At 40.6% G+C, this 27,872-nt stretch overlaps 1 protein-coding gene across 2 annotated transcripts; it reads right to left on the bottom strand.

Annotated features, from left to right (window-relative positions):
- Positions 1 to 29: 29 nt before the first annotated feature.
- LOC115018855 (neuronal migration protein doublecortin-like) lies at positions 30 to 27,417 on the bottom strand. Of its 2 annotated transcripts, none has more exons than XM_029448093.1 (7): positions 27,264 to 27,417; positions 22,703 to 23,128; positions 19,957 to 20,294; positions 9,691 to 9,811; positions 6,843 to 6,932; positions 3,833 to 3,930; positions 30 to 3,045 (listed from the first exon to the last, which is right to left on the bottom strand). In XM_029448093.1, the coding sequence occupies exons 2-7, from the start codon at positions 23,064 to 23,066 to the stop codon at positions 2,989 to 2,991; spliced, it is 1,068 nt and encodes a 355-aa protein (XP_029303953.1). In that variant the 5' UTR covers positions 23,067 to 23,128; positions 27,264 to 27,417; the 3' UTR covers positions 30 to 2,988. The 2 variants fall into 2 exon arrangements, with proteins under 2 accessions (XP_029303953.1, XP_029303954.1); XM_029448094.1 differs by having other exon boundaries at positions 9,709 to 9,811.
- Positions 27,418 to 27,872: the final 455 nt, after the last annotated feature.

Genomic DNA, 27,872 nt, shown 5'->3' with positions numbered 1-27,872 from the left:
CATCGTAATAAACTCAAGACCAGAGGGGGTGAAATACAGCTGTTTTTAATTGCAAAAAAGGATACTGGTTAATACATTGAATGAAGCACTGAAACAAGCCACTGTGACATTGCAAAATACCACTAAAAAGGACATTGTAAATTTCCAAGAGAAAAAAGAAAAAGGTCATTCATTCGATCAGAAAGGGTTACATATGAAAGAGAGCAGGAGGGGGGTCGTATTTACACCATGATAAAGTGTCCTGTAGCTCTACCAAACAAAGTGTGTCGGGACTCCTCATTCAAGACGTTTAAAAATGTTTTACAAACAGCGGTTAACAAAGATCAAGCCTTCAATGTCCCATTTCTTTTTTTTTTTTTATTATTATCAAAAGACAGTCATCAAAAAAACAAAAGGCACCACTGTAGGTGATGAAGTCACACCATCCATCTTACATGGCGGCGGCAGGTTAACACAAGACGACCAACATTTTTCTGTTAATGTTTTATATGCTGTAGCGCTGTAATAAGCTGTAGAAAAATCAAGGAAACAAGAACATTATTAGCATGTAAGGTTATACGGAACCGATAGCTTGACAACAAATGGGGGGGTTTTGTACAAAATGGCGGGTAAAGTGAAGTGTCCCTGCTGTTGGATTAGCTGATATTATTACATATTGTGCTGGCGTGAAAGCACTCCCTGCAGGAGAAAGGTGTAGTTCACAGCACTGGATAGTTTGGTGAGCATTAAAGTGGCTGACGTAGACAGCTCTTCAAATCTTATCCAGAAGACGGGCACCGGATCACTTCTAAAGACATACAACTTTCATACAGTCACATTATCACGATGGATTACCAGAACGCAAATTTCTGTTTTAGTTAATTTCTCATTACGCTATTGGGTATCAAAAAGGCCATTCTTACAGAAAAGAAAAACTATTTTTTTTTAACTATTCTTGAATCCGAATGCATAGACGTTAATTTAAAAAGGATGCTACATGTGCAGCACTTCTTTTTTCATTACATTGAGAAATTAATTGTGGTCACGCATTAATGCTGGCAAGTAGACAGTAAAGTGTCTGTTGCTGTGATAAATCAGTAGCTCCCTGCTTTGTGCTTCGGTGTCGTGTCTAATTTAGCGATTCTCAGGCTCGAGTCCCTGCAAAAATCAGAGAAAACTAATTTTTCTGTAGATTTATAAGAAGATTTGCAGATTGACACACGATGCAACTCGAGACTATAGAAAAAGAAATATGGCCATAGAAAGTTGCACACAGAGGCTTGAAAAAAGTACTAGTGTTAAGAGCTCATGTGAGCAACTAGAAAGAAATCCTAGAAAAGCACCCTTGATATAAATGAATAACTTTATAAAAATTTTAAACCCACACAGATTTAGACAACTGTTACATTTTCATCCCTCCTGTATCTGAGCACTATGCTGAGCCATGCAAATCCCACTACCGTTTAGCACCCTAATAAAACTCTAATTGCCTCAGATGAGCACCATTTATGATTTAATCTCGAAGTTATTGTGATGCCTTAAACGTAACATGCATAAATCTCCAGGTGTGCTTCCTCCAGAATATTTAAAGAATTTTACAACTATTAAAGTTACATATTTTCCCTTTTCTATAATTCCTGGTCTAAAAATCATCATCGTACTTCCAACATCATACTTTGGCTTTGAGACCTTTATTATAATTATTTATTATTTGATCTTACATATTGTACTATAAAATGTCACCAGAATTGATAAGCTGGCCTAAAAGGGAATTATTTAGACTGTATATTAATGCATGTTGGCTTGAAAAAAGAAAAAAAAAGAGAACACAAAAAGGGCCTAATATTTTTTCCTTTGGTTGTTTTACGCACCATTAGGTCCTTCAAATCAGCTTTTTACATGCCCAAAGTTTAATAATCATTCATCAATATCATGCACTGCAGTTTGTGAAAATCTAAAACACAGAGGGTATATACTACGTATAGCCTACTGTCTATGTAGAGGGTCAAAATAGAGGAAACACCAACACAAAGACTTCACTGAGGGCTATGTGGGATGCTTTTCCTTAGTTATTTCCTTGTCCCCGATTAGACAAGATGAATGCCAATTATTGCCAACATAAGGATTGTGAGGCCTCCATTGTTATAGTGGTTTAAAAGTGTCATTTCATAGATGGCTTTATAATCTCTGGTTTCTATAATCAGTTGGAAACATGAATTGAGGAGGCGTTGGCTTCTGATAATCCTCTTCTGTCGGGAGCTGCATCCCACACATCCTCACCCTCTGTGGTGGGACTTCATTTTGTTGGCTGTTCTTTTACTTTGACCATACCCTGTATCATGTTGAGCAAATGTTAGACGGACATTGTAGTGACGTTATGGATGCACAGCAATAGACATTGGGCAGAGATGTTACGATGGATAGCTATACACAGTATTTACAGCGGGTTAGAAAGACTATCTGGTTTAGCAGATTTCCTCTGACAAGGACCCATTACCTTTCACACCTTTAACCGTAGGACAGGAGGACATGGAGGAACGTCACGAATACAAGTGATAAAAAAGTTGGATCAGCTCTGACTAACACACTTACAAATATCCATTTGCTGCTTGGAATTCTGTAATATGAAAGACTGAAATATTAAAGTCAGAGTGTATCTTTTAACAAAATGTGATTTTCTTTTACACCGTGAGATCTGCTGGTCATTGAACAGTGTGCCCTTTTTGAGAAATGGCGGCTAACCTCCACAAAGTAACATGTCTGAACATTAGTGAGCCGATTGTTGCAATGTGGTCGAAACGGCTATAGAACGTTTGTATTCTTTTTTTTAATGTTTTTGTTATTCTCAAGCAGCAAATGGTGTCATAACCAGTGGCTAAGGCCTTAAAAAGAGACAGAGAATGGTTCTCGTAGACAACAGGTGGCACTGTGAGTGAAGAAGGAAAGCAGCAGAGGTATAAAAACTTCTGCGTTTCAGGCCAAAAAAGGGGCAGGCTGCAGGAGGAGAGTCTACATCGATTCGCCGAGAGAGTCATCATCATCCAGAGATAAGGGCAAGTAGAGATCCTGCAAACACACAAGAGGATTCACCGTTTAGGGGAGACACCAAGTGAATAGGGTCAAATAATTAACTAATAAATATCACTATGAAACTTCCCTGGTTTATTACTTACATTAAGACAATAATATGTTATACAAGTGTTGTGGAATGTAATGGTTAAACATGCATATGAGGCATTATCTTATCAAATATGAGCTTCAGAAATCTGAACATAAATCCAGGTTCAAAATTCTTGTTTCATTTTGTTGACATGTTACAGTCAAAGGTTTCTACAGGAATGTTGAATATCTCATTGCACTATTACATAAATCAGTAAGAACTGTCAAAAAATGGCAAAAAGTTATATTTTATAAGAATAAAACGTTATACAAACCAGGTTATGAATGACATATGAACAAACCCCTCAATAAAACCATCGGTATATAGATGGGAATTCAAGGTTTGGTGCATGTAAGCTACTGAAGTGGAGAATTGTGGCTCAGCGTATGAGGGGGAAATAAATCTTATTTTGAAAAAAAGGCCTTCAATACAAAAATATTCCATACAAACAAAAATATTTGCCAGCTGATAACTTACATTAAAATCAATAATTTGTTTTCTGAAATGTCATCTTTTTTACAAATTTGTAAATGCTAACTTTTTATTAATTTAGGAAAAATCTAAAATGTTTTATTTATTTCTATTAGTCTAAAGAAAATTGGCAAAACAGCCAAATTTATGAAAATAAATGTTTTATTGGGAGACAGAAAGGGCAAAAAGATGAAAGGTCAGGAGAGGGACAGGTCTGGGTACCTTCTGCTTGTTGTTGAGGCCTGGACTGTTGGGGCTGGAGGGGGGGGAATGCTTGGAAACCGGGGTGGAGAGCTGGCTGCTGGAGCCCGTCCCGTTGGCTGAGAGCCCACAGAGGAGAGGGAAAGAGGGAGGGATAAGCGAGGAGGGAAACAGGAGAAAAAGAGGTAAACAGTAGTGTGGATTGGAACGTGTGCAAGAGAGTCCTGAACCTCTTTCATTGGCCCTGAAGTCATTCCTGAACTGTGGCCTCATTTGGCTTCAGTGTAGCGGGACGCTGTCGGTCCAGGTCTAGGTGGCTGACAAGCTCTCCGTTTGTTTGATGACATTTTATCCACTCACTCTGCGTCCTGCCACGTTGCTAGGATTCCCTCTGTGTGGAACATTGTGTTTATATCTAAAAGCGGCGCGATGTGATGTAGTTGTGTGTTTTAAGTGCTTTAAAAAGAGTGTTTTGTCTATCAGAGATGAAAAGAATTCTGAACACTATGAGCCAGATGGCCAGTGTAAATTTGAGCCAATGAGTGTTGAAAACACAACGCGTCATTGTCAACCAAATTAATGCCACTGGCTTCATTTAACCACTCAGCCAGATTTACAAATGTAGACTTTACAAGCTGTTTAAACACTTTTGGAAGAAAGAAAAAGGACAAACCTCAAATCACAAGTCCTATTATCTTGGAATCTTAAAATCCGTTTATCTAAACATGAGCAGCTCTCCCACACATACTGAGCAGAGAGTGCAGCTGTTTTATTCAGAGACCAAACACTCAGCCACAGCAGAGGTCGACTAACCTTTTTCTCTACAGACAGCAAAGTTGCCCACGTTGTCGAGCTTGCCTCTAGATTTCTACATTTGAGAGAAGTTTTCATCCTCTGTAGAAAACTCCTCTCAGTGTGGCGATGTGTTATTGAAGATTACTTTGTCTCATTGTTGGCATCCATCCCAGGGCCATGCCAAAAACACTTTCTAAAGCATTCAAATCATTAAAACCCAGTAACCCTGTACACTAGTAGTTTTCTTTTTATGTCAGAGGCTGAAGAAAGTTCTAGTAGGTAAGCTGTTCAAGGCACATGCACACCTATTGTTGAGCTTTTGGCCAACAAGAGGCCTCCAGACCAGGAGAAGCATTCAGAGCCTGATGGCAACATGCAGCACTTTATAGTGTTTCATGTTCCATTATCATTTCACAGTGAGGTGCTTTAGCCAGATCCCTGAATCTGTCTAGATGTTTGTATTTCAATAGTGATCCTAACATTTACTAAAATAATAATCTTTTATTTTTGTCATATTGTGCAGATTCAATGCTTTAACTTCATGCCAGGAAATAGTGATGCAGCGGTTGACCTGTGGGTTGGGTGAGTTAGGGTTAGTTTACTGGAACATTTCACAGGTTTGAGCAGACGCACACACACCGTGAGCCGTGTCGCTCGAGGCCGCTTGTCTCGGTCCTGGCAATTGTCATAAAGTTGGCAGTTTACGGGTCGGTTGAGTTTGGATAGTTGATTAAAGCATTATTTCTGCGAGTCAGGCGGTGCCGAGTGGGTTGGGGGAAGGGGGGTCATAAAAAACCCTGAACCTCTCATCACTACCAGGAAAGATTTGAATGATTTAAACTCCTATTAACTATATGTATAAGTAGTAATCCCAGTTTACATATGCAAGTCACATACGTTTCCTCTCCCCGGCCCCATACTGGTCACCCTGCTGACCTCTCAGGTATTACAGGAGGTGGTTAAAACAGTTTACTGCCTCCCCAGCATGCTGGACAACCATCTGCCGTTTTAAAAAAGGCCATCAGCTCCATCAGTAATCAATAAAATATTCAAGACCGCTGAAAGACTGAGGGACCCCGCAGTGCTGGAGACGCCAACAACCCCCCAACACCCATCGTGTAATGTGGCGTGAAACAAAAACTGCATTTATCCTCCAGGGGATTTAATAACTTTAAAGTGGTCTTTCAACTGTTGGAGAGACAGTCACTTACTCATACTTCTACATGCTTTAATACAGTTACTATATACTATCTAACATGTGCATAATTTGAACGTGTATGTGTAAAATTGATGCCGTATCTTGAGGAGATTTTTCTTAGTTTAAAGAAAACCGCTTGTTTTCCTCCTGCACCCGATCAGATTGCATGGCACCAACTGGTCAGCCGGTTAATGGTGCAGCTTTATAAACTCAGGCAGCATTGCAACAAAGAGGCATAGCAATGTTTTACAGTGTTAGAAGCTGCTGTTCACATAAAAGATTCAAGCACGAGCAGGAACCAGTGTCTCTTATGTTGCCGCGCCTCCTGGATATTATTAAAATGGGAAAACTGCGTCAAACAAATAGCTGAAAGGTGTTTACACGGTCTTTGTTTACTTTTCATGTTTTATTCATGTTTCTTTTTAAAGAATGTGCAATGGCAACATTATTCTTAATCTCATCAGATTACCCTCGATGAACAAAAGGCTGGATGTTTACTGTCCCCATTCTCAAGTATTAGAGGGTTTTAGTGAGATAAAGGAGTCCATGTTGTTTGGACCCCCCAGTAAAAACAGTCTGACTCCAGCTCTCGAAGCACATCCAAACACAGAGAGGAACCAGGAATTAAAACATTTGAAATATTTCAGACAAACAAAATGCAGATTATAGTCGAACAAAATAAAAATAAACATTTTTTTTTAGCATTTCTGAAAATTGCTCATTGGAAGCAAGCTTTGTTATTTTAGGCAGCTTCTCTCAGAGTATTGATCCAAAGGAGAAATCAATCTTTATGTTAACCATTCCATACAAGGTGAAGTCAAAGGTCAAGGTCGGCTCCAGACCAGCGCCAGGAGCTGATCACTCTGCCGTCATATTTTATGTTGTACGTACGAGTTCTTTATACAGCAACAGAAATGGCCTAGTTTTATTTTCCAGGAGTTCTCTTTGTTTAGATTTATACAACAAGGGGTCACTTTCTGCTGTACGGTACTTTAAACAGGAAGCGTTACAGTGTGGGTGAGATAATGATGGGCTCACTTGATTCAGCCGGAGACTTCATGCGCCTGATCGGACCAGGACTCTTAACTAAGCCACGTTGAGCTTTGGCTGCCTTCATCACCCTGCATTCTGTGGAGAGAAGCACAAACAATGTTAGAAAACATCACTTTCCCCAAACTGAAGGAGTGAGCTGCATGTGTCCATGTTTGGTAGTGAAGCTCGGTCCAAAACGTACGTTTAAAGTGAATCAGAAAGTCTGAAATCAATGTAAAAATAAAAGAACAAAATTAAATACATGTATAAATATTTGTATAAATGGACCGTCTGACTTTCCTGAATAGGAACATTTGCTTCTACAATGATAAAAGAAAATCTCTTTAAGCCCCTTCCTGAAAAAGCCCAGTCTACTCTGATTGGCTTGCGAAAAAAAATAATATGTATGGCGCACCTTTGCAAATGTAGTTCTCAAGCCGGTGGGGGGGGGGGGAAATACTCAGATGGGGTGACCGTATATTCTAATGAGCGTGCATGTGACATAGGAAGGGGGAGCCAAATCTGAATGGCTTGTTGAATCACATGTTTTTGACGAGGCAGCTCACAAAAAACTGACTCGTTTGACTTTCAGTTTGTGGGCTGGAAGGCAGATACCAAATGCTTGTACACAAGCACGGAAAAAGTGAAAATTATTTTCATAATATGTACCCTTTAATATTTTAGAATTGTTAAATGAAAAAAAGGGTTGGTGGAAAACGGGTTCATTATCCTTATTAGTAAGCTATTTAGGAAAAGTATGAAAAAAAAAAAAAGGTAAAAAACTAAACTGTAAATGGTTTAATTGCCATTGTTCTGGGTTTATTTATTGTTCAAGAGTTCACGGAATGCATTGAATGTATAGCAGTGGGCATTTAATTGAAATGTGTGCAGTATATTGTGGGTCACTGTATTAAATCAGGGTAGACATACTCCAGACATTACTACTCCTCCCTCTGCATCGTCCCCTGTGTTTGTACTGTCAGGCTCTCTTTTTCCTCCCCCCTCCCTCCTCTCTTCCACTTTTGATGCTAATTATACTATCTGTCCTCCCTCCATCTCCTGGGATCGCACCACGTCTATCTTCCCTCTCTCTCTCTCTCTCTTAACCTTCCCACAGTACTGGATACAGACGCACATTCATGTGCTATTGTTTGCAAGGTGTGCCACCACGCTGCTGACAATGCTTCAGACTGGCAGCCTGTCTAGTCTACTCAGTGGTTTTGAAATAGCCCCGAGTCTATGTGCGCAGATTCCCTCTCAGCTTCAACTGATGTCTTCACTGCATAACAAGAGCTGCAGGTACACATGTCTTCCTCTCCGCCTGCATGTCTATCACCGTCGTGTATTTAACATAAGGAGTGTGAAAAATAACCACAAGGGATGCAAATCTATTTAGGCAATTCTGCCAAACCAAGCTCAAAAAACTGTGTGAGAAGAAGAAAAGAGAAAACATACATTTAAAGTTCATCTCTAGCTTAAACAGGGAACATTTCATGGCATGCGTGCTTCTTACTTTTAGCAAATATATAGAATCTTAACTCCTTGAAAACACATCAAAAGGTAACTTTTCATTCATATTTGTGGCGAGAATTGCCTTAAAAAACGTCAGGATTTGAACATAAAACATCCAGAGTGGTTCTCATAATGTACAATAATAATGTCCAAGTCATTTCTCTCCTCTATTCCACCGAGGCAAACTCAGTGATGTCTGGATGCTCCAGACTCTCAGCCATTTTATGTAGTATAGCCCCAAGGTTGTTATATACTAAATTAAACAATTTAGCTTTGGCTCCATTGGGGGTGGGGGGGGTTATGCTGAAAGGATGCAGAGAGGAAAGGATCCAGATCATTATAAATGTACTGGGCATCTTCCCCGTACCAAGATTTGACAAAGAACTGAGGGTAAGAGGCAGGGTGAAGTGAGCTTAATGACAAACCAGTGTGTTGAGATTAAAAGACATTTAGAAGATACTGAACGATTCAAGGAGGGGACATTAGGTGTAGGTGGAAGTGGGTTGTTAAAAATAGGGTTTTCAGGTCTGCGGGGAGCAGAGAGACTCGGAGAGAGGAGGATTGGTTTTACATTTCTCTCCTCGGCTTCTCAGCAGTATCAGCACCAGGAGATCAGCTGGCCTAAACCTGCCACCACACAGACAGATTAATGGCTCTTCTTCTTCTTCTCTACCTTTTTTCCTTTCCCTGCTGGCAGCTGCAGATAACAGACTTCTCTCCTCCTTGGCCTCCTTCTCACATACATCATTTTGCTTCTCATATACATCATGTTGCTTCTCACTAAGAAGAGGCACACGTGCTTTGCATGTGCATATACATAACATCGTTTACAGAACAAAATCCATTATAATAAGTCTAAATAGCCCCTGCCCCTGATATTTTGAATGACACCCTAGGAACTACTTAGCTTTCACTCTATGTGGGCATATTTATTGTTTTATACAATATATGATGCAGTATGTGCTCAAGTGCAATGTTGGAGACCAGGGGGCAGTATATCAGAAATTTAATGTCAAGGGTTATTCTAAATTACTCAATTACTTAATTATTTATCTCAAATCCCTATTCTACAATATGTATTCACTATATCATGTTGTCATGAGTTACATTGAAATACAGACAGTAACAGTACAAGAGCCCTGTCAGGTGCTTTAATGTGCACGGACAAGTGTGCGTGTCATTTCCCGTTATACATTTCACAAGTCTTCTCACAGCTACAGTGTTTCACTGTTTTTTGGTCTGCATGATTATTATAAAGCTGTACGTTTACCATGGTTTTACAATGATATTGCACAAAGCTGATAAACTGTTCACTACTATGTCTATGATGTAAAATACATACTCAAGCTGTCCCGCTCACCGTTCTCATCCAGAGAAAAGTCGTCCTGGGCGTAGCGGAATTTCTCTGGTCCACATGCAATGAAGACATCGTCCTCACCAAAGAAATCTTGAAGGCAAGTAACCTGTGAAGCAAGAAGACAGAAAACGTGAGACCCTTAACAATCTGGCATTCACTTGTATCATAGACTCCAGTGTTTCCCCTACCAGCGCCCCGCCAACGGAGCCCAGCGCCCTGCCTCAAATTCAAGGTGTTTTTCTTTTTCTTTCTCGAATTAAAAAAAAATATGAATTTTTTTTTATTCACAACTCACTTTTCACATTGACAGGTGCTCTTTTATTAAATAAACTAAACGCTTATGCTATTGATCTAATGTATGTGCACGTTTCAGTTTGTACTCTGGCATTCACATTCTCTCCTTCGCTCCGTTTTGCGAAGGGCGGGGCTTCGCAGCTGACACACACACACACGTGCGCACACACCTACACGTGCGCACACACCTACACGTGCGCACACACCTACACGTGCGCACACACCTACACGTGCGCACACACCTACAAAGCCTAAGAAAGGAGAGGGGAGAACTAAATAGAAACCGCGCCGCGCACGCAATCTCCCCGTGCCACGCACGCGCACGCAATTCCAGAACAGAAGACTATACCAAGAGAGGATAATCTGTTCATAAAAATCTGATTATATTCCTGTTGTTGCAACTCATAATTTGATAAAAGTGCATTTGAAACACTGATTAAATGACTAATTAAAAGTGTAATCCATACAGGGATAAATGAAGCGCAGCGAATACAAAGAAAGCACCATAGATGATGCGCTTAAGATTTGATGACAGAAAGGAAATGTTAAACGCAGATTACATTTAAAAAAAGGGATGAACTCTAGAAACACGCAGCCTTATGTGGATGAACTGACTCAAGTCTTTCTTGTCTGCCAGCCAAAAGGATTTAGTCAGCTTCAGGTAGTGGCAGGCCACCTTTGTGTTGTACTTGTCATGTTAACATGCCTTTAGCTATAATTGGTGTAAGAAACAAAAACAAACACACACACACACACACAAAAGCACAAACAGAGGGTATAACGTTACACCTTTGCTGTAATGTTTAAATGATTCAACTTCCTTCCCGAGGGTCTTCTTCACTCTATAGCAGCTGTTGACACAATATGGCCTTAGTGGACAGATGTCTTTGGGCCACACCTTCTCTTGCACTCTCCATTATACAGGCGCCATTACCAGCTCAGGCACGCCTATTAAAAGCCATTCAACCTAAAAGCTGCGTTTCCCCTTGGTTGTTTTTTTTCCCCCTGGTGCAGATGAGATTTGTTACAAAGCATCTCAACTTCATTTCCAGTTTGCCTTTCAACACCCGATGACATGTGTTATTTGTCACGTGAATTATTGGATCAAGACAAATGAACTACAGATGACTCACTCTGTATTTATTCACAGGGCTAATTTTCTAAAAACGCAAAACACTGACTCAAGACTCTCATGCTGGTCTCTCTGCGGGGGTCCATGGCCCGAAAGATAACCCCATGTTGGGACATTTGCCAGGGTAGTCGAGATGCATCATGGTTTCCTTTGTGATATACATCCAAACTATGAGCTGCAAATAAATTGGGAACACCCCACCCCAGCAGCTGCCATGTTGATTCTCTGTCCTGCTAGACAAGCTAAAAGTGTGTGGTGGTGACTCGCTGGCGAGGCATCCAACAGCTGTACCCCTCTCTGCGTCCCACAAGATTCCCTGGATACAGGCCTGAAAGATCCCTGCCGAGGTACAGAGATGGTGCTTTGACTCCAGGGATCAAAATCTAATTGGTTTTTCAGCCTAGTTTAAAAGGCCGGAAATGCGGGTTCTTTCTTCCGTGTTCATTATCAAGAGATTAGATACATGTTACTTTCATTAGGTTAAACTGTTGTGTGGCAACGAGGGCACCTGACAGTTAATCAGAAGATGGAAGCATTAACAAAGCGCTCTTCTCCCCCACAGGGCCAGTGGGTGGAGGAGAGGAGATGGAATGGGGCGGGAGGGTAGAAGCTTGTCCATGTTTTAATAGCTTTAAGAACAGAGCTGATTAAAGGGATAAAATGTTTATCCAACAGACCTTAATCCACTTTAACAGAATCTCCATTGGAAATGAAGACTCTGTCGTCTCGGTTTGTTTCCGACAGGCAGAGCTAGTTTATTTCTTTACAGTCAATCTGTCCAACTTGTTTTCTTTTGCAGAATAACTTACAAAGAAACAGGGTGACTCATAGCATGGTCTGAGACACCCTGGGTTTCACCCCATGTTTCAGAAAGCATCTATCCTCCTTAAGAGTCTTTAGCAAAAACATTGAATCCTTCTAAGCAATCCTACTAATCCTATTCGCCACAGGGATCACTTAAGATCCACATTATCTGTACGATTACAGTGGAGATCTTTGACCAGTGCTCTTTGCATTATTAAACCCACAAATAATTCCAAATTAGTCTCTCAGACACTCCCAACTATCACTAAAAACCTGGCCTGCACAACACTAACACTAACGTCAGGCATGTGTTTTTCTTCTCACATGAGATGCCCATCTACTGTAACGCTCGGTGAGTTTTGGCCGGACGTCGGTCTACAGTTGATAGAAATGTTGTAGAAAACTGCTCAGTTTTGCATGTGACCAGATCAAGTGTTAAAATGTACGATTTCCTTTGAAACATGGCAACAGTGAGGAGAGAGCAGGCCATGGAAACATTTGGATATAGGTTAAGAAGCATCCGCTCTCAATTTGAAAAGGTCAGTCAACTGCGTCATCAGACCCACCTGGCAACAGAATCTAGAAAGGCAATATGAGGAGACATAATGCCATCAGATGATCAGAAGCCCCGTCATATTGCATATCTACATATTGCACATGCAACGCACACATCAGAGACAATGTGTATATCTGTATACACGGTATACATATAAATAGAGGCCTAGATTTATGCGTTTATTGTCGGAAGGCTGGTGGGGTTTTCTGAAAAACTGGCTCCTTCCAGACTATAGGTGCCCCCCACCCTCTGTCCCACCAAGCCCATCCCTAATCTGTGCCTCACCAGCTGTCAGGACCACATGACCCCCCAAAAACCACCAACACCAGCAGCAGCCATGCAGGGATCCACCAACTACAACAACTGAATTATTCAGAGTTCCTTTGGCCCGACCGCGGCCGATAGTCCACCGTCGGGCCGCAGACGTTTCAGTCGGGCATGGCAGTCGAGTGGTGTATATAGAATTTGAGCGCTTTGTAATTCTGGACTCCCTGGTGAGGAGAGAGCGGGCCACAAGTTTCTGTTGGTCCTCTCTGTGGTGCTTAATGGACAGTTTATTATCTCAATAAATTTGTTCTACAAAACAGAAAACCTCAGATGTGTGATGTTTCAACTTTTATTGATTCATCAAACCACAAGCTACAGTGCAATTAACAACAACTTGCAGTATCACCTCCAGGAAAATGTATATAATGCATATTACATATGGTATCAAATGTATCCAGTATCATAAAACATTAATGAATGTTATAAATAAGGTGGCAAAACAAATAAGGTATACTCCCTTTGGTTGCAGGTCATCATTCACTGTAAATAGGAAAACGTATTGGGACAACACGTGTAATGGAACCACAACCACAGTTTGAATGTAATCATTGTAATCTGAGCAGCGCCTCAAAAGGAAAGCATTCCAGATGTAACGCGAGCCGTTTGAACAAAATCAATGCCAACCTATGAAACAATTTGATCTGCCAAACAAATATCTCAGGCCAATATAACAGCAGTTCCTTGCCACAGCTTGTGTGTGAAGCAGCAGGAAACATCTCCAAACAAAGCTCATGCATCCTTTGTCTTCTTCAAGCAGCTGCTTGTCTCGACTTCATCATTTCAGCAGCACAGTCAGAGCAATAATGAATGATTCTACAGGTCCACTATCCGTCTCATCTCCGACTCTGCACAGCCGTGTTAATTGATCCGTGTGCAGAAGTTTAAGCTATTCAATGTTGCATTTTGACTCATCTGTCGTGACGCATCTTATCGGTACTTATCTGACGGGCAGTAAAGGCTTACCAACGGCGTTAATGAGTCAGCAAATGACCAGTACAATCAAATACAACTGATTACACTGATCTGCCGAGTTCTCTCAGGTCAGTTTATAAAGGTTTTCTTCTGCCTGAATACAAAATTAGGTGAAACAAAATAAAACAAATCAAAGACTGTGGCTTTGAAAGGATGCACACTACAGAGCTTTCTATTTCACTGTGCCTTCTTTTATGCGAGAGGATATGACACTGGGGATGGCTCATGGTTAGGCTGAGGCCAGAGCATTTAACTAAATCCAAAAAGAAACAAGATTAAATACAAATCTCACTGTTAGCTTTTATTAAATGGTATATTGTGTCGTCTCAGCGTTACTGAGCTACGCAAGAGAAACGTGAAGTATTAAAAAAAAAAAAAAGATAAGGCTGAAAAAGAGCCAGTTCGACCTTGCTTTGCAAACCCATGGGGAAACTCCCACACCATTTGCTTCACTGTAGGCGCACAGACCTGATCAATATCACCGCCTCTGCACCAAATGGAATATTCCTCCAAAATACACACAGCGTCTCCATTTTGTCCATTTCAACTGAGGGTTTCACAGACAGTACGGAAATATAAAAGCCAATCACAGCAGGTCGTCTGCTGCTTTGTAGCAACAGCTATAATTACTGGACGCGAGTCAAATCCAGCATATTAAAAAACACAAAAGAAAGCCACCATTTGAGCATCAGCGGGCGCGTCGTAGCGATTTGTCTCACTGTAACGATGATTGTTATTGCCAGTTGCCTTTCTGACCCATCTGTGACCTTGGTGCACTGACGGTGTCTGTGTGCTACTGTAGGTTCTCCGGATGCATTTGGAGCACAGATGAGCCAGTTAGGCAGCGATAACTGCACAGTCATGGGGAGCAGCTGGTGCCCGATGTTGCTTTAACCCCACCCCTCCCCAACCCCCGAGGAAGCAGGCTTTCCATTTGGCTGACGGATGTGGTCTTCTTAGCATTATTAAATTGTACTTCCTCCTCTTCCACCCCCCCCAGGTCATGCTCACTTGTTGATGTGGTCCTTGTAAATTAGAGGGGGGGGGGAGGGCTGCGAGGGGACTCAGACACAGAGGACGCATACAGACTTCCATGCCTGCTCAAGATGCTTCATCATGGGGACCACGCCCCTCTGTCAGCCTGATTGTCTGCCTCTGTTGAACAGTGTGTGTGTGTGTGTGTGTGTGTGTGTGTGTGTGTGTGTGTGTGTGTGTGTGTGTGTGTGTGTGTGTGTGTGTGTGAGGGAAGTGTGGCTGCAGTGATCTGTGGTGACGGGTGAGGAACAGAGAGCAAGCAGGTAAGACCCAATGTAAAGAGCACACTCAGCGTATTACAGCCATTGTCAAAAGCTGAATCCATCACGGCGGAGCTTATTGCCATGACAACTGCTTCTGCAGCATGGCAAAGAGCAGGCAGACTGCAAGAGCACTGATAACCAAAGAAAAGCAGGCTTTTCTTCCCCATTACCGGATGTATTTTAGTCGTTAAGAAGCCCTAAACCCATGCTTCTATCCATATCCTATTCAGTGAATAATTTCTTACCGTGAGTTATTAAACTTTAAAGCAAATCGGAATCTTTTGTTCTCCGACAATAGCAGTGTGACCTTGTGCCCGAAGCATCCATTTATTTTCCTCTGTGGCTCTTTGTTGACAAATCAATTGTTTAAAAAAAAAAAAAAAAAGGATTTAAATGTAAAGCTCATTTCTAAAACAAGGGTCAGAATAATGTGCACTCAAATCCGTTACAGAGCCTCTGCGACGCTGCAGACTCGCACCGCAACACAAATTCAACATATTTCACAAATGGCATTTAGATTTGGCATCCGTTACGACAAAAACCAATCCAAGTGCAATTCAGATGAACTAGCAGTGGATCTTAAATGCAAATCAGAACTATTCTCCGATGCAGACACCTCTATCAAAAAGGAATTAATACAAAATGGCTGCCAGCAATTAAATAAACTGACTTCATGTAGCCTTTAAAAGCAGGGAAGGCAAATCAAAAAGAAATACTTTTCTCTTTTTAGGCACGGGGAATTATTATTACCAAAATCAGCAAAAAATAAAATGATTCTAATTTGCTCTAAGATGGAAAATGACTCGTGAATCCACTGGCCCCACCCTTCCCGATTGAAAGGAAAAGCAGCAGCATTTGAGGGGAAAATGGGAGTGAACACTGACAAAGAGAGGAGGGCAGGCTGTCTTTACAGTCTCCGCAGCACTAATGGAAAATGGGAAGATCAAGAGTGGAAAAAAAAAGGCATTTAAAAATGCTATAAAAACCAGAATCATCTTTGACACAAACTGATCCTTTAAAAAACTATATATGCGCACGCACACACACACACACACACACACACACACACACACACACACACACAATATATACAGGTAAAAAAAACAAAACAAGACATGTGAGGCTTGCATTGATAGTAAACTCTCACACCCACTACAGGATGTGGTATCTGACAGACCGGTCCACACCAGCTGGGCTCTCTTTGTGCCTGGGATGTGGTCTCCTAGCAACCGGTCCCAGCAGCTATCGCAATGGAATGGGAAGAGGAGGATCGGCGCAGAGTCAGGGAGGGGCGGGCACTGCATCAATATTGCTTTCTACCATATCACCTCCACCACAGAGCAGCTGCAGTGTGCCTCTGCACACAAAGACACCACAATAACGTGTGCAGCATTTCGCACATTGCAGTGAAACTGGCACGAGTCCCACACCAATAGACACTTATGATATAATTTATCCATACCCACAGTGATGACACGCTAATCAATATGCTCGAATTGAAACAGCTACCATGTGGGTGCTATTCAATTCATTTTCATTTAAAAATGCATGGAGAAAAATGCATGGCAATAAGAGGTACCAAACCTAAACCACAGCCCAAAGATACAAACGCTCAAATATAAGAATAGAAGTCATATTCCATAAGGTGATTACAAAACGTCTTAGCAAGCGTGTCTGGGAGGAAAACCGGTAAGAGACCTGGGGCAGCCAGACTGCTCCTCTGGGAGAGAGCATTAAAATCAAAATTCCCCCCCCCATCTATCATTTCAGTGCACCTCCCCTCCTCCAAGACCCAAGTGATTCCAGCCTTATTAATACAGTGGATAAAACGGAACAAGTGCAACACCTAAAAAGGAGCCCAGCAGGGCATGATACCCAGTCCATCTGTAATGAATAATACAGGAAAAGGGTCCCCACAGGAGAATTAGCGAACATTTAACCATATCAAAGAGAGGACTGAGGAACAGATGTCCATGTTCGTATCCACAAATGTTTTCACGCTTGCGCCACATCCACACCTCCGGTAATTAACTGTGATTCACAATAGTCTGGAAAGCACAGGTATTTGATCTGTACAGTTACAGGTGGGAGTTTAGAGATCATCAAGAAAAGAAAAAAGATAGATCAGTGCCTGCGTTTATCTGCAGGATACATTTAATCATGGTTGGTGAATGTTTTTGAAGTCAAAAGGTTATTCCCCACTGCACACAAATATATATACACAATATATTTACCACGTGACCAAATTATGACTCCGCACCCTATTTTGTTTGACCACACTGCTCACTCACAATTTATTTATTACTTTATAAAGTAGCACACATGTTGATACATTAGACGGTCCATCTCACAGACCTTTCCACAGCCTTCCAGGTGGGTGGCGCTGCATGGTGGCTGCTCCAATAAAACATAACTATGAATAAAACATTATGTCCTTTAAGCTTACGCAGTGTGTTGAGAAAACAATAGTCTTCCCCAGGGAGTGACTTTCAGGCAAAGTTAAAGCATGTTGTGTGCCTAATATGGATTATTTGATTAGCTTTTGCAATTCTTGTGCTTTTGTTTCAGCTGAATTTACAGCTGCACAGCACAGTATCTGCTAATCTTCATGGTAAAGCAGTATGGCATTAAGGCACATCTTAAAATATACTATTTACCATCCATGTTGAGAAACCATACATTAAAACTGGACATAAGTCAGAGAGTCAAAAAGAAAGTTATGAAATTATCTAGACATAAAAAATGTATTCTGCTAGTTGAATTGAGCAGCTAAGCAAATTAAATAGCACTACTAGCTAGCTACGCAAGGTAGTACCAGATGCATCCATAAACCAAATGCATATTAGGATGTGTGTTTAAATATATATTTCTGTATATAAGAAGTGGACGTAGTCTCTGTGATGTCACCCATTGTTTTTGTACTTTCAAGTTTGGGATTTTGGCCTTCGCCATATTGTTTTTTTGGAACCAGAAGTAACAACCAGAGGAAGAGATGGCGGAGCTAAGTACAACCGAATGCCAAACAAGACATTTTTAGGATACCAAAGTGGTGTAAATATCTTTCATGAACTGAAAGCACACTGTGAAAGTGTTAAAAAAGGTAGCCCCCGCCCTAAAGCATACGCCTTTATCGTCTATTTCACTCTAATTGGGATCATAATTTACAAAATAATCATAGGAGAAGACTTGAAACTAGCAATTTAGTTTAATTTAATTTCAAATAAACTCATTAGGAAAAAGTTTACAGAGGTCATAAATCAAGTGAGAAGGAGGGTCATTTTCTCATAGACTTCTATACAATCTGAGTTATTTTTGTAACCAGTGGAGTCGCCCCCCTGCTGGATATTAGAAATAATGCAGGTTTAAGGCACTTCGGCATTGGCTTCACTTTTCAGACCCAGAGGTTGCTGCTTATATGCATCATTCTCAGCATCATACCTTTAATCTCGTACTTTAGTGTATACACAATATAAGTCTGATGGCAATGCAAGTTTTTACTGCCCACAGCCAGCCAGTGGAAACTAAATGTTTCTTCTCATGGGGATTCCAGTGCCCCGATTTTTGTTTGGCTACAACAGCCAAATGATTTGTTAACTGGACACCAGATAATAGTCAAGGTTGCCAAAGACACTTTGCCCCTTTATCCTGTGACTTCTTTTACAAAACACAAGAAATGTCTGCATTTTTATCATCATCTCAAAATGGGAATTTAAGCCATGAATCCAGATGTGCCAGTGTCTCGATATATTGATTATCAGGATTGTCTGATAAATGGAAGCTGATAATTATTTTTCCTAAACCGTTTTAACCCCAACATTAGGAGTCTCAGCAAGCCAAATTAAAAAAAGAGCTATGTTCTACCTGACACATTAGGTCCAACTTGCATTCTCTGCGCATGCATATTCTTTATATGCCACAAATATTCAGATGCACAAAGAAAAGTAACATTAAGGATTCTGAGTTCAGTTAAATACAAGAATTCCAAGTTGGCAAAGTTGAGTAAGTTTAGCTTCAGTGTCCTAGTTTACTTTAATTACATTCACATGTTCATTTAAAAGGTTTCACAGACCTATATTTTCACCGGTTTTACTAATATACCAGCGTGCACCATCCTAAATAGAGTAACAATGGGTACAAAATGATCAAACACAACAATACAGGGTTTGGCCCTTTGTACACTACCATAGTGGGTGGAAGACAGAACTTCCCAGGACTTCCCAGGACTTTGAGCTTTTCAATGACAGATGGTCTCAAGGCCTCAAAACTAACTTCACAACAAAGACCGGCAGACAAGATCCTAATGACCTGAACCACAGGAGAATATGTTGCCTCAGAATAAAGACTGCAGACAATGAAGGTCATTGTGTACACACAGGTTGTTCTTATGGATGCTTGAAGTTCTCATGGACCTGCTGTGCCACTGTTGACTGAGGGTAGGAGCGGACATTTTGTCCTTTACCTGCTGTGTCCATTTTGAAAGTACATGATGTTAAATGAAAGACACAATGGATTGTTTAAGTTTGGGATTTATGTTTTTTTCAAGCAAATTATTTGCATTTCCTGCTTTCCTTTTATCCTGATACCTGGATAGGTGTGGTTGGGTTTATGACTGATGAACTGTCCTACTGTGTAGATTTGCTTACAAACCGTACCACCTTTGTTCAAGTTATGCCAAAAATTGTGCGGCCCTATCGCGCATTAAACAAATGCAGACAAAAAAAGGCTTTAGCAGCTTAGTACATTTGGATTTTAGAAGGTTAGAGTTTTTCATATGCAATTTTGGTTTGCAGCAGCACATGCAATGCAAAGCCTTTTACCTGAGAGCATGATGTAAGGCGGGCAATGGCTAAATGTGAGGTGAGACATACCTGCTTGCCGTCAAGCGTGTAGATCCTCTTGACCACGCCGCTTTCAAGTTTAATGGCCTCTGTGATGTCGGTGAGCACCTGCTCGAATGAGTGTGCCGTTTTCTTATTGAGCAGGATGCGCACAGCCTTGCGTGGCTTCACGCCGCTACGCATCACCGTCACTAGCTTGGGTCGAACAAAGTCCTTGCTCTCTCCGAAATTGCCGGCTTTGGCAGCAAAGGCTTGCATGCTCTTCTGGCTCGCCGAGGCCTTAACATTCACTGACCAGTTGGGGTTGACGTTCTTTGTGTAGTCGACCTTCTTGTACAAGTTCTCTGATGCACAGACATAGCTTTCCCCTGTGACGGTAAAAGAGAAAGTGTGTTACCATAGACGTACGTTTGTGACAGACACAGCTATTCAACTTTGACACCTGAGACTCCCAGAGGCGTCCACTCGAACATTTGAACCTGCAGGAACTCAAATTATGAGATATCAAGACCACTAGGGGAAATCTCTGGACTTTCACATCTTGGATTTCATCCGACATTGATCTAATGTCACAACTAAAAGTCATTTTATATTGTTGAAGAAACAGACTTTTTGTTTTTCAAAAGGTTATTTTTCATTCCTTGGAACAAACTAAATGCCATTCATTCCCATCAAATTAAAAAGGACCAGCAGGGGAGATACTGGGAAACACGTTTTTGTAATTTGAAAGAAATACTAGTGGTTTGAAGTAAAACTTCTAAATCCTTTTGAGACAGGAAACAAATCATGTTGATGCTTATTAGATTATTTTAGGGTATGAAATGCATATACAATGAAAGCATTTCATTAAATAAGACACCTGAAATAATGGAACAGGTGCTGCGTTATGGTCCGATTATGAACTATGTTGTAGCTCACACACGCATGTCTTTGTCTGGTGTTTGAACTTCAAGGTTCTCTCATGAGACACCAGCACAGATCAGTCCAGCACACACCGACAGTAATAACAATACAGCAGACACATCTTCACTTTTTGCATCGCTTGGATTGGTTAGATTTAAATTATAACAACCATCCTTCCAGATGAAGCCAGTTTTAAGACTAACCAACTTCGGTTTAGACATTTAACATTTTTTCAAATAAATAAAAAATATCTGTGAGGCGTGTTAAACATTCTACAGCCTAAAACGTTTCCTCAATTGGCCCATCGTCAGCTAATTCTCCAAATAATCTTCCACTTTCATCGCCATTTATCGTCTTCCATTGTTTGCAGCAGATTGTGCTGTTCTTGCTCAGACAGGGAGAGGAGTTTAAGTAAATGCAAAAATGCAGCAGGGGAGATAGGAGAGGAAGGGAATTTTGGACAAAAGGGGAATCCAGAAGGCAACAATTAAGCCAAATTTCGAGAAATTACAGCAAAGACAAAAAGGCACAGAACAGGATTACATAGTGCAGATAGCGCAATTAATGATATCCCACAAGAGGAAGCACAATGAAATGCACCCCCACCACCACCCAAAGTACTGTCCCTTCTTTACACCCCCCCCCCCCGACACACACACACACACACACACACACACACACACACACTTCGAAGCAGCTCAAGGAGCAGAGATGATCATCACGTTTTGAACAAATTAAGCTGCAGTTTATCTTCTAGCTTTACCCCAAGTTCACTCTGTCCACCTCGTCCCACTTCTTTAGAACGCTCTCATAAAGTGGACCAGGACTTAGTTGCCTCATTTAACTGGTTCTTATGAATTAGTCTTGAGAAACATTTGATTGAAAACTATTTTCCAAGGCAAAACCGTATTCAGCAAATATACATTTGTTGAATAAAAGCTTTATGTTGCTTCATCTGGGCAAACGTGTCACTGAAATATGTCTTTCCTCAGGCAGGCCAATGGATGCATCATCTTGTCTAGTGCCAAGCAATGATCTTTTTTGACATGACTAAGTATACAGGACTGTAAATCACTTCTGATCCCAAATATAAACTACAACATTTTAAATTGGATTTCCACCCACTGTTGGTATGGATACTGATGGAGACGCTTGACAGTAATAACTTCCTCCCAAACTGTGACTGGAGGTTTCTTTAATGAATTAGATGCTAATGGCATCTATTAATGAACCATTTATCCCACACTGAGCTGTAGAGAGCTGACTTTACAGCTCAGTATGAACCCCTGCCAGAGTCTAAAGCTAAACACCCAAAAACTGAGACCACTGAGTCTAATTAACCCAAGACAGAATACCTGCTTCCAGCTTTATAAGTGGGTTCAAGAAATCTTTGACACATGAAATACAATTTCATACGAGTAACGGAATGTGTTGTTGTTTCGCGAACGTGGTCGTTTAGTTCAAACACGGCAAGATTTCTCCGTGTTTGAGAAATTCTCGTATACATTTCCTCTTAATAGCCTAAAAAAATGTCCAACGTTCAAACAGTTGAGGGACCATGTCGCTGCCCCAAAGTAAACCCTCAGATTAGAAGTTGATGCATCATATGAAGAGATTACAGGAGTCTAGACCAGAAAGATAAGACTTCTAATCTCAGAACTGGAAATGTTATGCTGCTAAATCTTCTCAGTGCAGAACCTGACTTGAAACCGCAGATCATCTTTAACGTGGTGGCCTATATCGTCTCAATTTGAACTCACTACAGCAGCTATACTGGGGAACAAAGAAACTGACAAACCAAATGATGCCTCATCTCATGATGCATTAAATCAGGTATAATAAGTGCTTGGTGCGTCCTACTACATATCCTTACCTTCCTCAAGCTCATCCATTGAGCCGATCTTGCGTAGGCCATCAATGGTGAAGATGAAGCGGACACCTTGTGGCAAGTTGATCTGGTCAGAGAGCGAGCGTGTGAGGTCAGCCAGGAGCGCGTCAAATGTGCGGAATCGGTCATTGGCCACAGCGTACACGATGCCCTTGAAGTAGCGATCTCCGTTGCGGTAGAAGCGCACCTTTTTGGCTTTCTTCTCATTGGTGAGGGCCTGCAGAGTGCGCGTGCGGTAGAAGCTGCAGTGAGCGCTGTGGGTCGGGCTGGGAAGTCCATTCAGGCGCCCGCCCCGTGGGGTACGGGATGACTTGTCTCGCTCGTCAAAATGTCCAAAGTCTAGCTCCATGATGACTAAAAGTTGTGATGGCTGTGACAGATGTGTGGTGGTGGTGAACAGCTCCGGAGAGTCTTGGGGGAAAGAAGGAAAACAAGGTGTGTAAAGTAATGTATCACAAAGTAAAATACTGCATTAATAATAATAATAATAATAATAATAATAATAATAATAATAATAATAATAATAATAATAATAATAATAATAATACTAAATTGCGATACCCTTTTTTGCTTGTTCCAAAAACATGGCACAAGACAACTCATTGAATAAAGTGACCAATGAACAACCATACTAGGTCTGATGAGCCTCATCAATCTAATATCCTCTAGTATATTCTCATCCTAGATGAATTCCCTCTAAAACACAAGGTGAGCTAAACTCTACACTCAAGTAAGCAACATTTTAATTTGGCAGTACTAACGTCTCTTTATTAATCACTGAGATTCTAGTACAAACACAGAGACATGCATTTTCATTTAACTTTGGACATTAACTGCATTCTATAAATCTGCAATGGTGGTAATGGTTTCATCTGTATATAGGGTGGACAATAAATAAAACCACTTATTATTTTTAAGTAAGACTAAAGGACTCGTTTTGAATACTGGTCTTTAGGCTCCAGCCAAATGCATTGAAAGCAGAGACACAACCGGACCACTTCAAAGAACATTGTGCATGTGTGGATTTATTATTTAGCTTGTGAATCCTGTACTATCAAAGAAAAGTCAGTGCACGAGTCCTTGAACTACAGTGCTGAATATTATGTTGCTTAGTTATTAAAGTTTACACTAATCTTTTCAGTCGATCCAATGCGCCTTCTGCACATTGTGGCACCAGGCGATATCAAATAAGATAAATCCTTTTAATGCCATGTTTAAATCACTCACTCAACATTGGATTTAAATAATGTTTTGTCACATACGAAAATAGGATTATACACAGAGATTAAGACGGCTGACTGACTACATGGCACACATCAATTAAGTTTCCCGCAGGCAAAGATTTGATCACAAAACATTGTACTGTAAGGCGAGCATTTAAATATAAAATTGTATGATAAAAAAAAAGTGGATTTTTTGTTAGCTAGAATACATTCATAAATGGCTTAGACCAGCACTGCTGTGGAGCAAATTCATGAATTAAGATGATACGTTTTGCTTAAAGTAAGATTATAATCCAACATCCGTCTTTGTTAAACTGCATGAGGCATGTACCACATACGATAGGTCTCAACTTCTGTATTCCGCCCACATACACCTGTGAGCCGTCGTCTCACTTGCTCGGATGAATCATTAACTGGCACACGGTCAATTAATAAAGTTCAAGGGTACAGTTCTAAAATGAGTCTTTGATGAGTCATGTGGTAACTTGCTGATTGTTGGTATTCAAATACTCAAGAACAACATCCAGGGTTTCCCACTGTGTATTATTTAGAATGTAAAACTAAACTATGTACCAGATTAGATGTCAAAGTTTCATTGTGTACATTAGTACATCTACACTGTTTAGTAGAAATAATGGATTTTTAAGCAGTGTTTAATATTTAAATGGAATAAATGTAACAGTAAGTGAGTTTAAGTGTCATCAGTGGATTTCTACCCAAATTCCTGTCACATTTCATCACATTAAGAATGAATAGGAATCTTTCATCATTTCAAAGGAAAATGTTAACTCTGTTATTTGCCTGATGTGAATTTTACAGGAGAACCAGCTCTTCCTGCTTCCTGGAAATTATGCAAAAAAGATGCATCTGTTCAGCCAATAAACAATAAACCACTTATGCTATGCGATGGACTGGCCAAAGGCTGCAGCAGCTGTTCTATTTAAAAACGGGTCTCTCTTCCTGTTAATCCACCACCTGATGGCTACAACGCTGTCCACAAAAGCCACAAAAACTCATTGGAACCTACTTTTCAAAAGTGAACACTAATACACACCCATAACATCACCCACACCCACCCACATAAAAGAGGAAGCAGTCTGTGCCCAGCTCAAAACCCAGCTCTTAAATCTCATTTTTAATATACTGTTCCTAAAAAAGGGGAAAGAAAGCAATAACCTTCTCAAGAGTGATTACATCTGTATCTTTTAAATATTTAATGTTCATCTGCCCTAAGAATCTGACCCAGTGTTGCTCTGTGCAGATGACAAATAAAGCCTTTGGAAACCTTGATCTCCACAAAAATGCCATAATAAGGCAAAAGATGTCATGCATGTCAGTCACTCTTTCAAGTCATAATTAGCTTACAGGACTTGACAATATTGACTATGAGGTCACTTGTGTTTGACCTCATCTCATCTCTGAGTGCCACGTTAACAACACACACACACACACACACACACACACACACACACACACACTGCATGTCTTCTCGGATGTTTAAGTCACATCTACATCCGTGATGACGTTTAAGACCTGACTTCACGGTTTGGCTGCTTCGGTCATTGAAAGAAATGTTCAATGTTGCACCATTTTGTGGTTATTTTCAACCAAACCCTCAGTGAGAGGTTCTTCTAGTTAAGAGGTGGGGAACTATTATCATTTATGAGCTTCAAATAAAACTATTATAATATTGCAGTTTTTTTTCACCTCTTCTTTCACGGTCTTATGCATAGCAGTTCATTTCTTTGAATAGAGCAGACATGATTAGCAGATAAATCAATTAGCTGTTAACAGGAGAATGATCGACAACTTTTGATGATCAATTAATAATTTCTCCAGCAAAATGTTCTCATATTCTAGCTTTGTTAAATGTATAAATGTAAACAGATTTATTTAGGCTTTGGACAGACAAAACAAGACATTTGAAGAGGTCAACTAGGACTCTGATAAGGGACACTTTAAGCGGTTTTCTGATATTTTAAAAAAATCGACAAATCAAAGAAAAAGAAAATCAGATAAATTGATAAGGAAAATAACTGTTAGTTGGAGCCCTAGCATAAAAAATAAATTAAAAAAACACACTATTTTTATATTGTGATATTGATTTCAAACATATCTAATAAATATTTAATATATTAAAAGAAGCTTATTTTGCCTCTTTCAACCTTTGAATCCATTGTACGTAAACCAATGAAAAAAACAACGTCTAATAATGCTAATTTGCTCTAACAATTTGAAATCCTTCATTGTCCTCCATGGTTTAATGCCCTACATTATGCATTAAAAAAAAGGCAGTATACTGTATAGAGGGCCACCTTGATAAACAGAGGCCATTAAAATAGCATAGAATGAAACATGCTGCCGCCACCCATCCATGTGGCCGGGCCCTCCAATCCCCTGCTAACCCCTGGCTGTGCTGCTGACTGGGGTTTTATAACAGGCACACTGACAGGGGTGGGACTTCTGGGTGCTCCTCAGCTGACAAAGGCCAGGTTTCAAGCCCATCTGCCGCACTAATGGGCAGAGCCAACAGTGACCCTTCCCCAGTGGAGCATCAACTAGGACAGTCCATTGTCTCAAAGAGGGTGCCTTGCCTTCACAGTGACATCACTGCTGCTGCTCCAGCAGGAGTCCAGCAAATACATCTTGTCAATGGCAGCAATAATGGTACACCAGCAAAGCTTTCTAGGGTTAAAATTTGCCATCTTTACATCATGATTATCTATTTGTAGTTGATTCATAAATTACATTTTTATTTTATTTTTAAGGCTGAATACAAATCACCATCACAGCAAAATGAATGCCTTCTCTCCCAAATTAAAGCCTGCTCTGATCATTAACCAGCACTGCAGCAACATTGTGTGGCATCTCAGATATTTTTGGCTGGTTCTGAGCCACCCACACAACAACCCCGGTGACTACACACTCCTGACAAACCAGCAACCACTCATCTTCATCCATACAGTCATCCATCTAGAAACACCACGCCACCCACAGTTTTAAAACACAGTCGCAAAAGGAAGAAAAAAAGTTTCCCGATGCCACACTTCCCATTTATGATGAATGATTGTGGCCACATGGCAGAGAGCAGCGGCAGAAAATGCAAGTTTCTCTTCAGGAAAATAAAAAAGGGGGTTGGGTAGGCGCTCACACCTACTCACAATCCACCTGCTCAAATCTCAAAACCTAAAATATTTTTTCTCCTCACACACAAAAACCTACAATGTCATCTCAACTTGCCCACTGCAAATCCAAACCATGCCAATATCAAATGTTACTTAAATCAGTAAAAGTGGATAATCCCACCCAGTAAACGGACTCACCTGCGTCGCTGCTTGCGGAGAGGGGGGGAGTGTGTGTGTGAATGTGTGCGTCGATGCTGCAGCAGGATAGCGGCACGCCGTCTCTCCCCTTGCCTTTGTCTGCTTCAGTCTGAGAGCCGAGCCGCTGCCTGCCTGCCTCACTGGAGGAGCCACTGGGTCCTAAAGCCAACGAGCCCTGGACCCGCCCACTGTGGAAATGCTGTAGGTACTAGTCCAGGGGTCGGCAACCTTTACTATCTAAAGAGCCATTTGGCCCCTCTTCCACCAAATAAGATTTGTCTGGAGCCGCAAGACATATTTGATAACACAGTTTATAGATTTAATATATAGTTATGCTATATTTGTTGCATTTATGAAATTACAGAATGACAATAAAAGAAACTGTTGCTATTTTTTACCTGTTTTAACAAAGGAAAACAAACTCTTTTGAAGAGAAGGAAGAAATATGAGGCATGTTTAGGCCTACTTTGAAATAAATTAAACACAGAACTATGCAGGCCTATTTGAGTCCTCCCCATATTTGTTGAATAAAATATAATAAAATCAATATAATATAAAAATACACAAAACAATAGAAAATACAATATAAAAATGAAATGAATAAAAGAA

This window comes from Cottoperca gobio, chromosome 14 (genome assembly GCF_900634415.1).
Source record: "Cottoperca gobio chromosome 14, fCotGob3.1, whole genome shotgun sequence".
NCBI lineage: Eukaryota > Metazoa > Chordata > Actinopteri > Perciformes > Bovichtidae > Cottoperca > Cottoperca gobio.
Note: the sequence above shows the minus strand (reverse complement) of the source record. Positions and strands in the feature narration are given on the sequence as shown.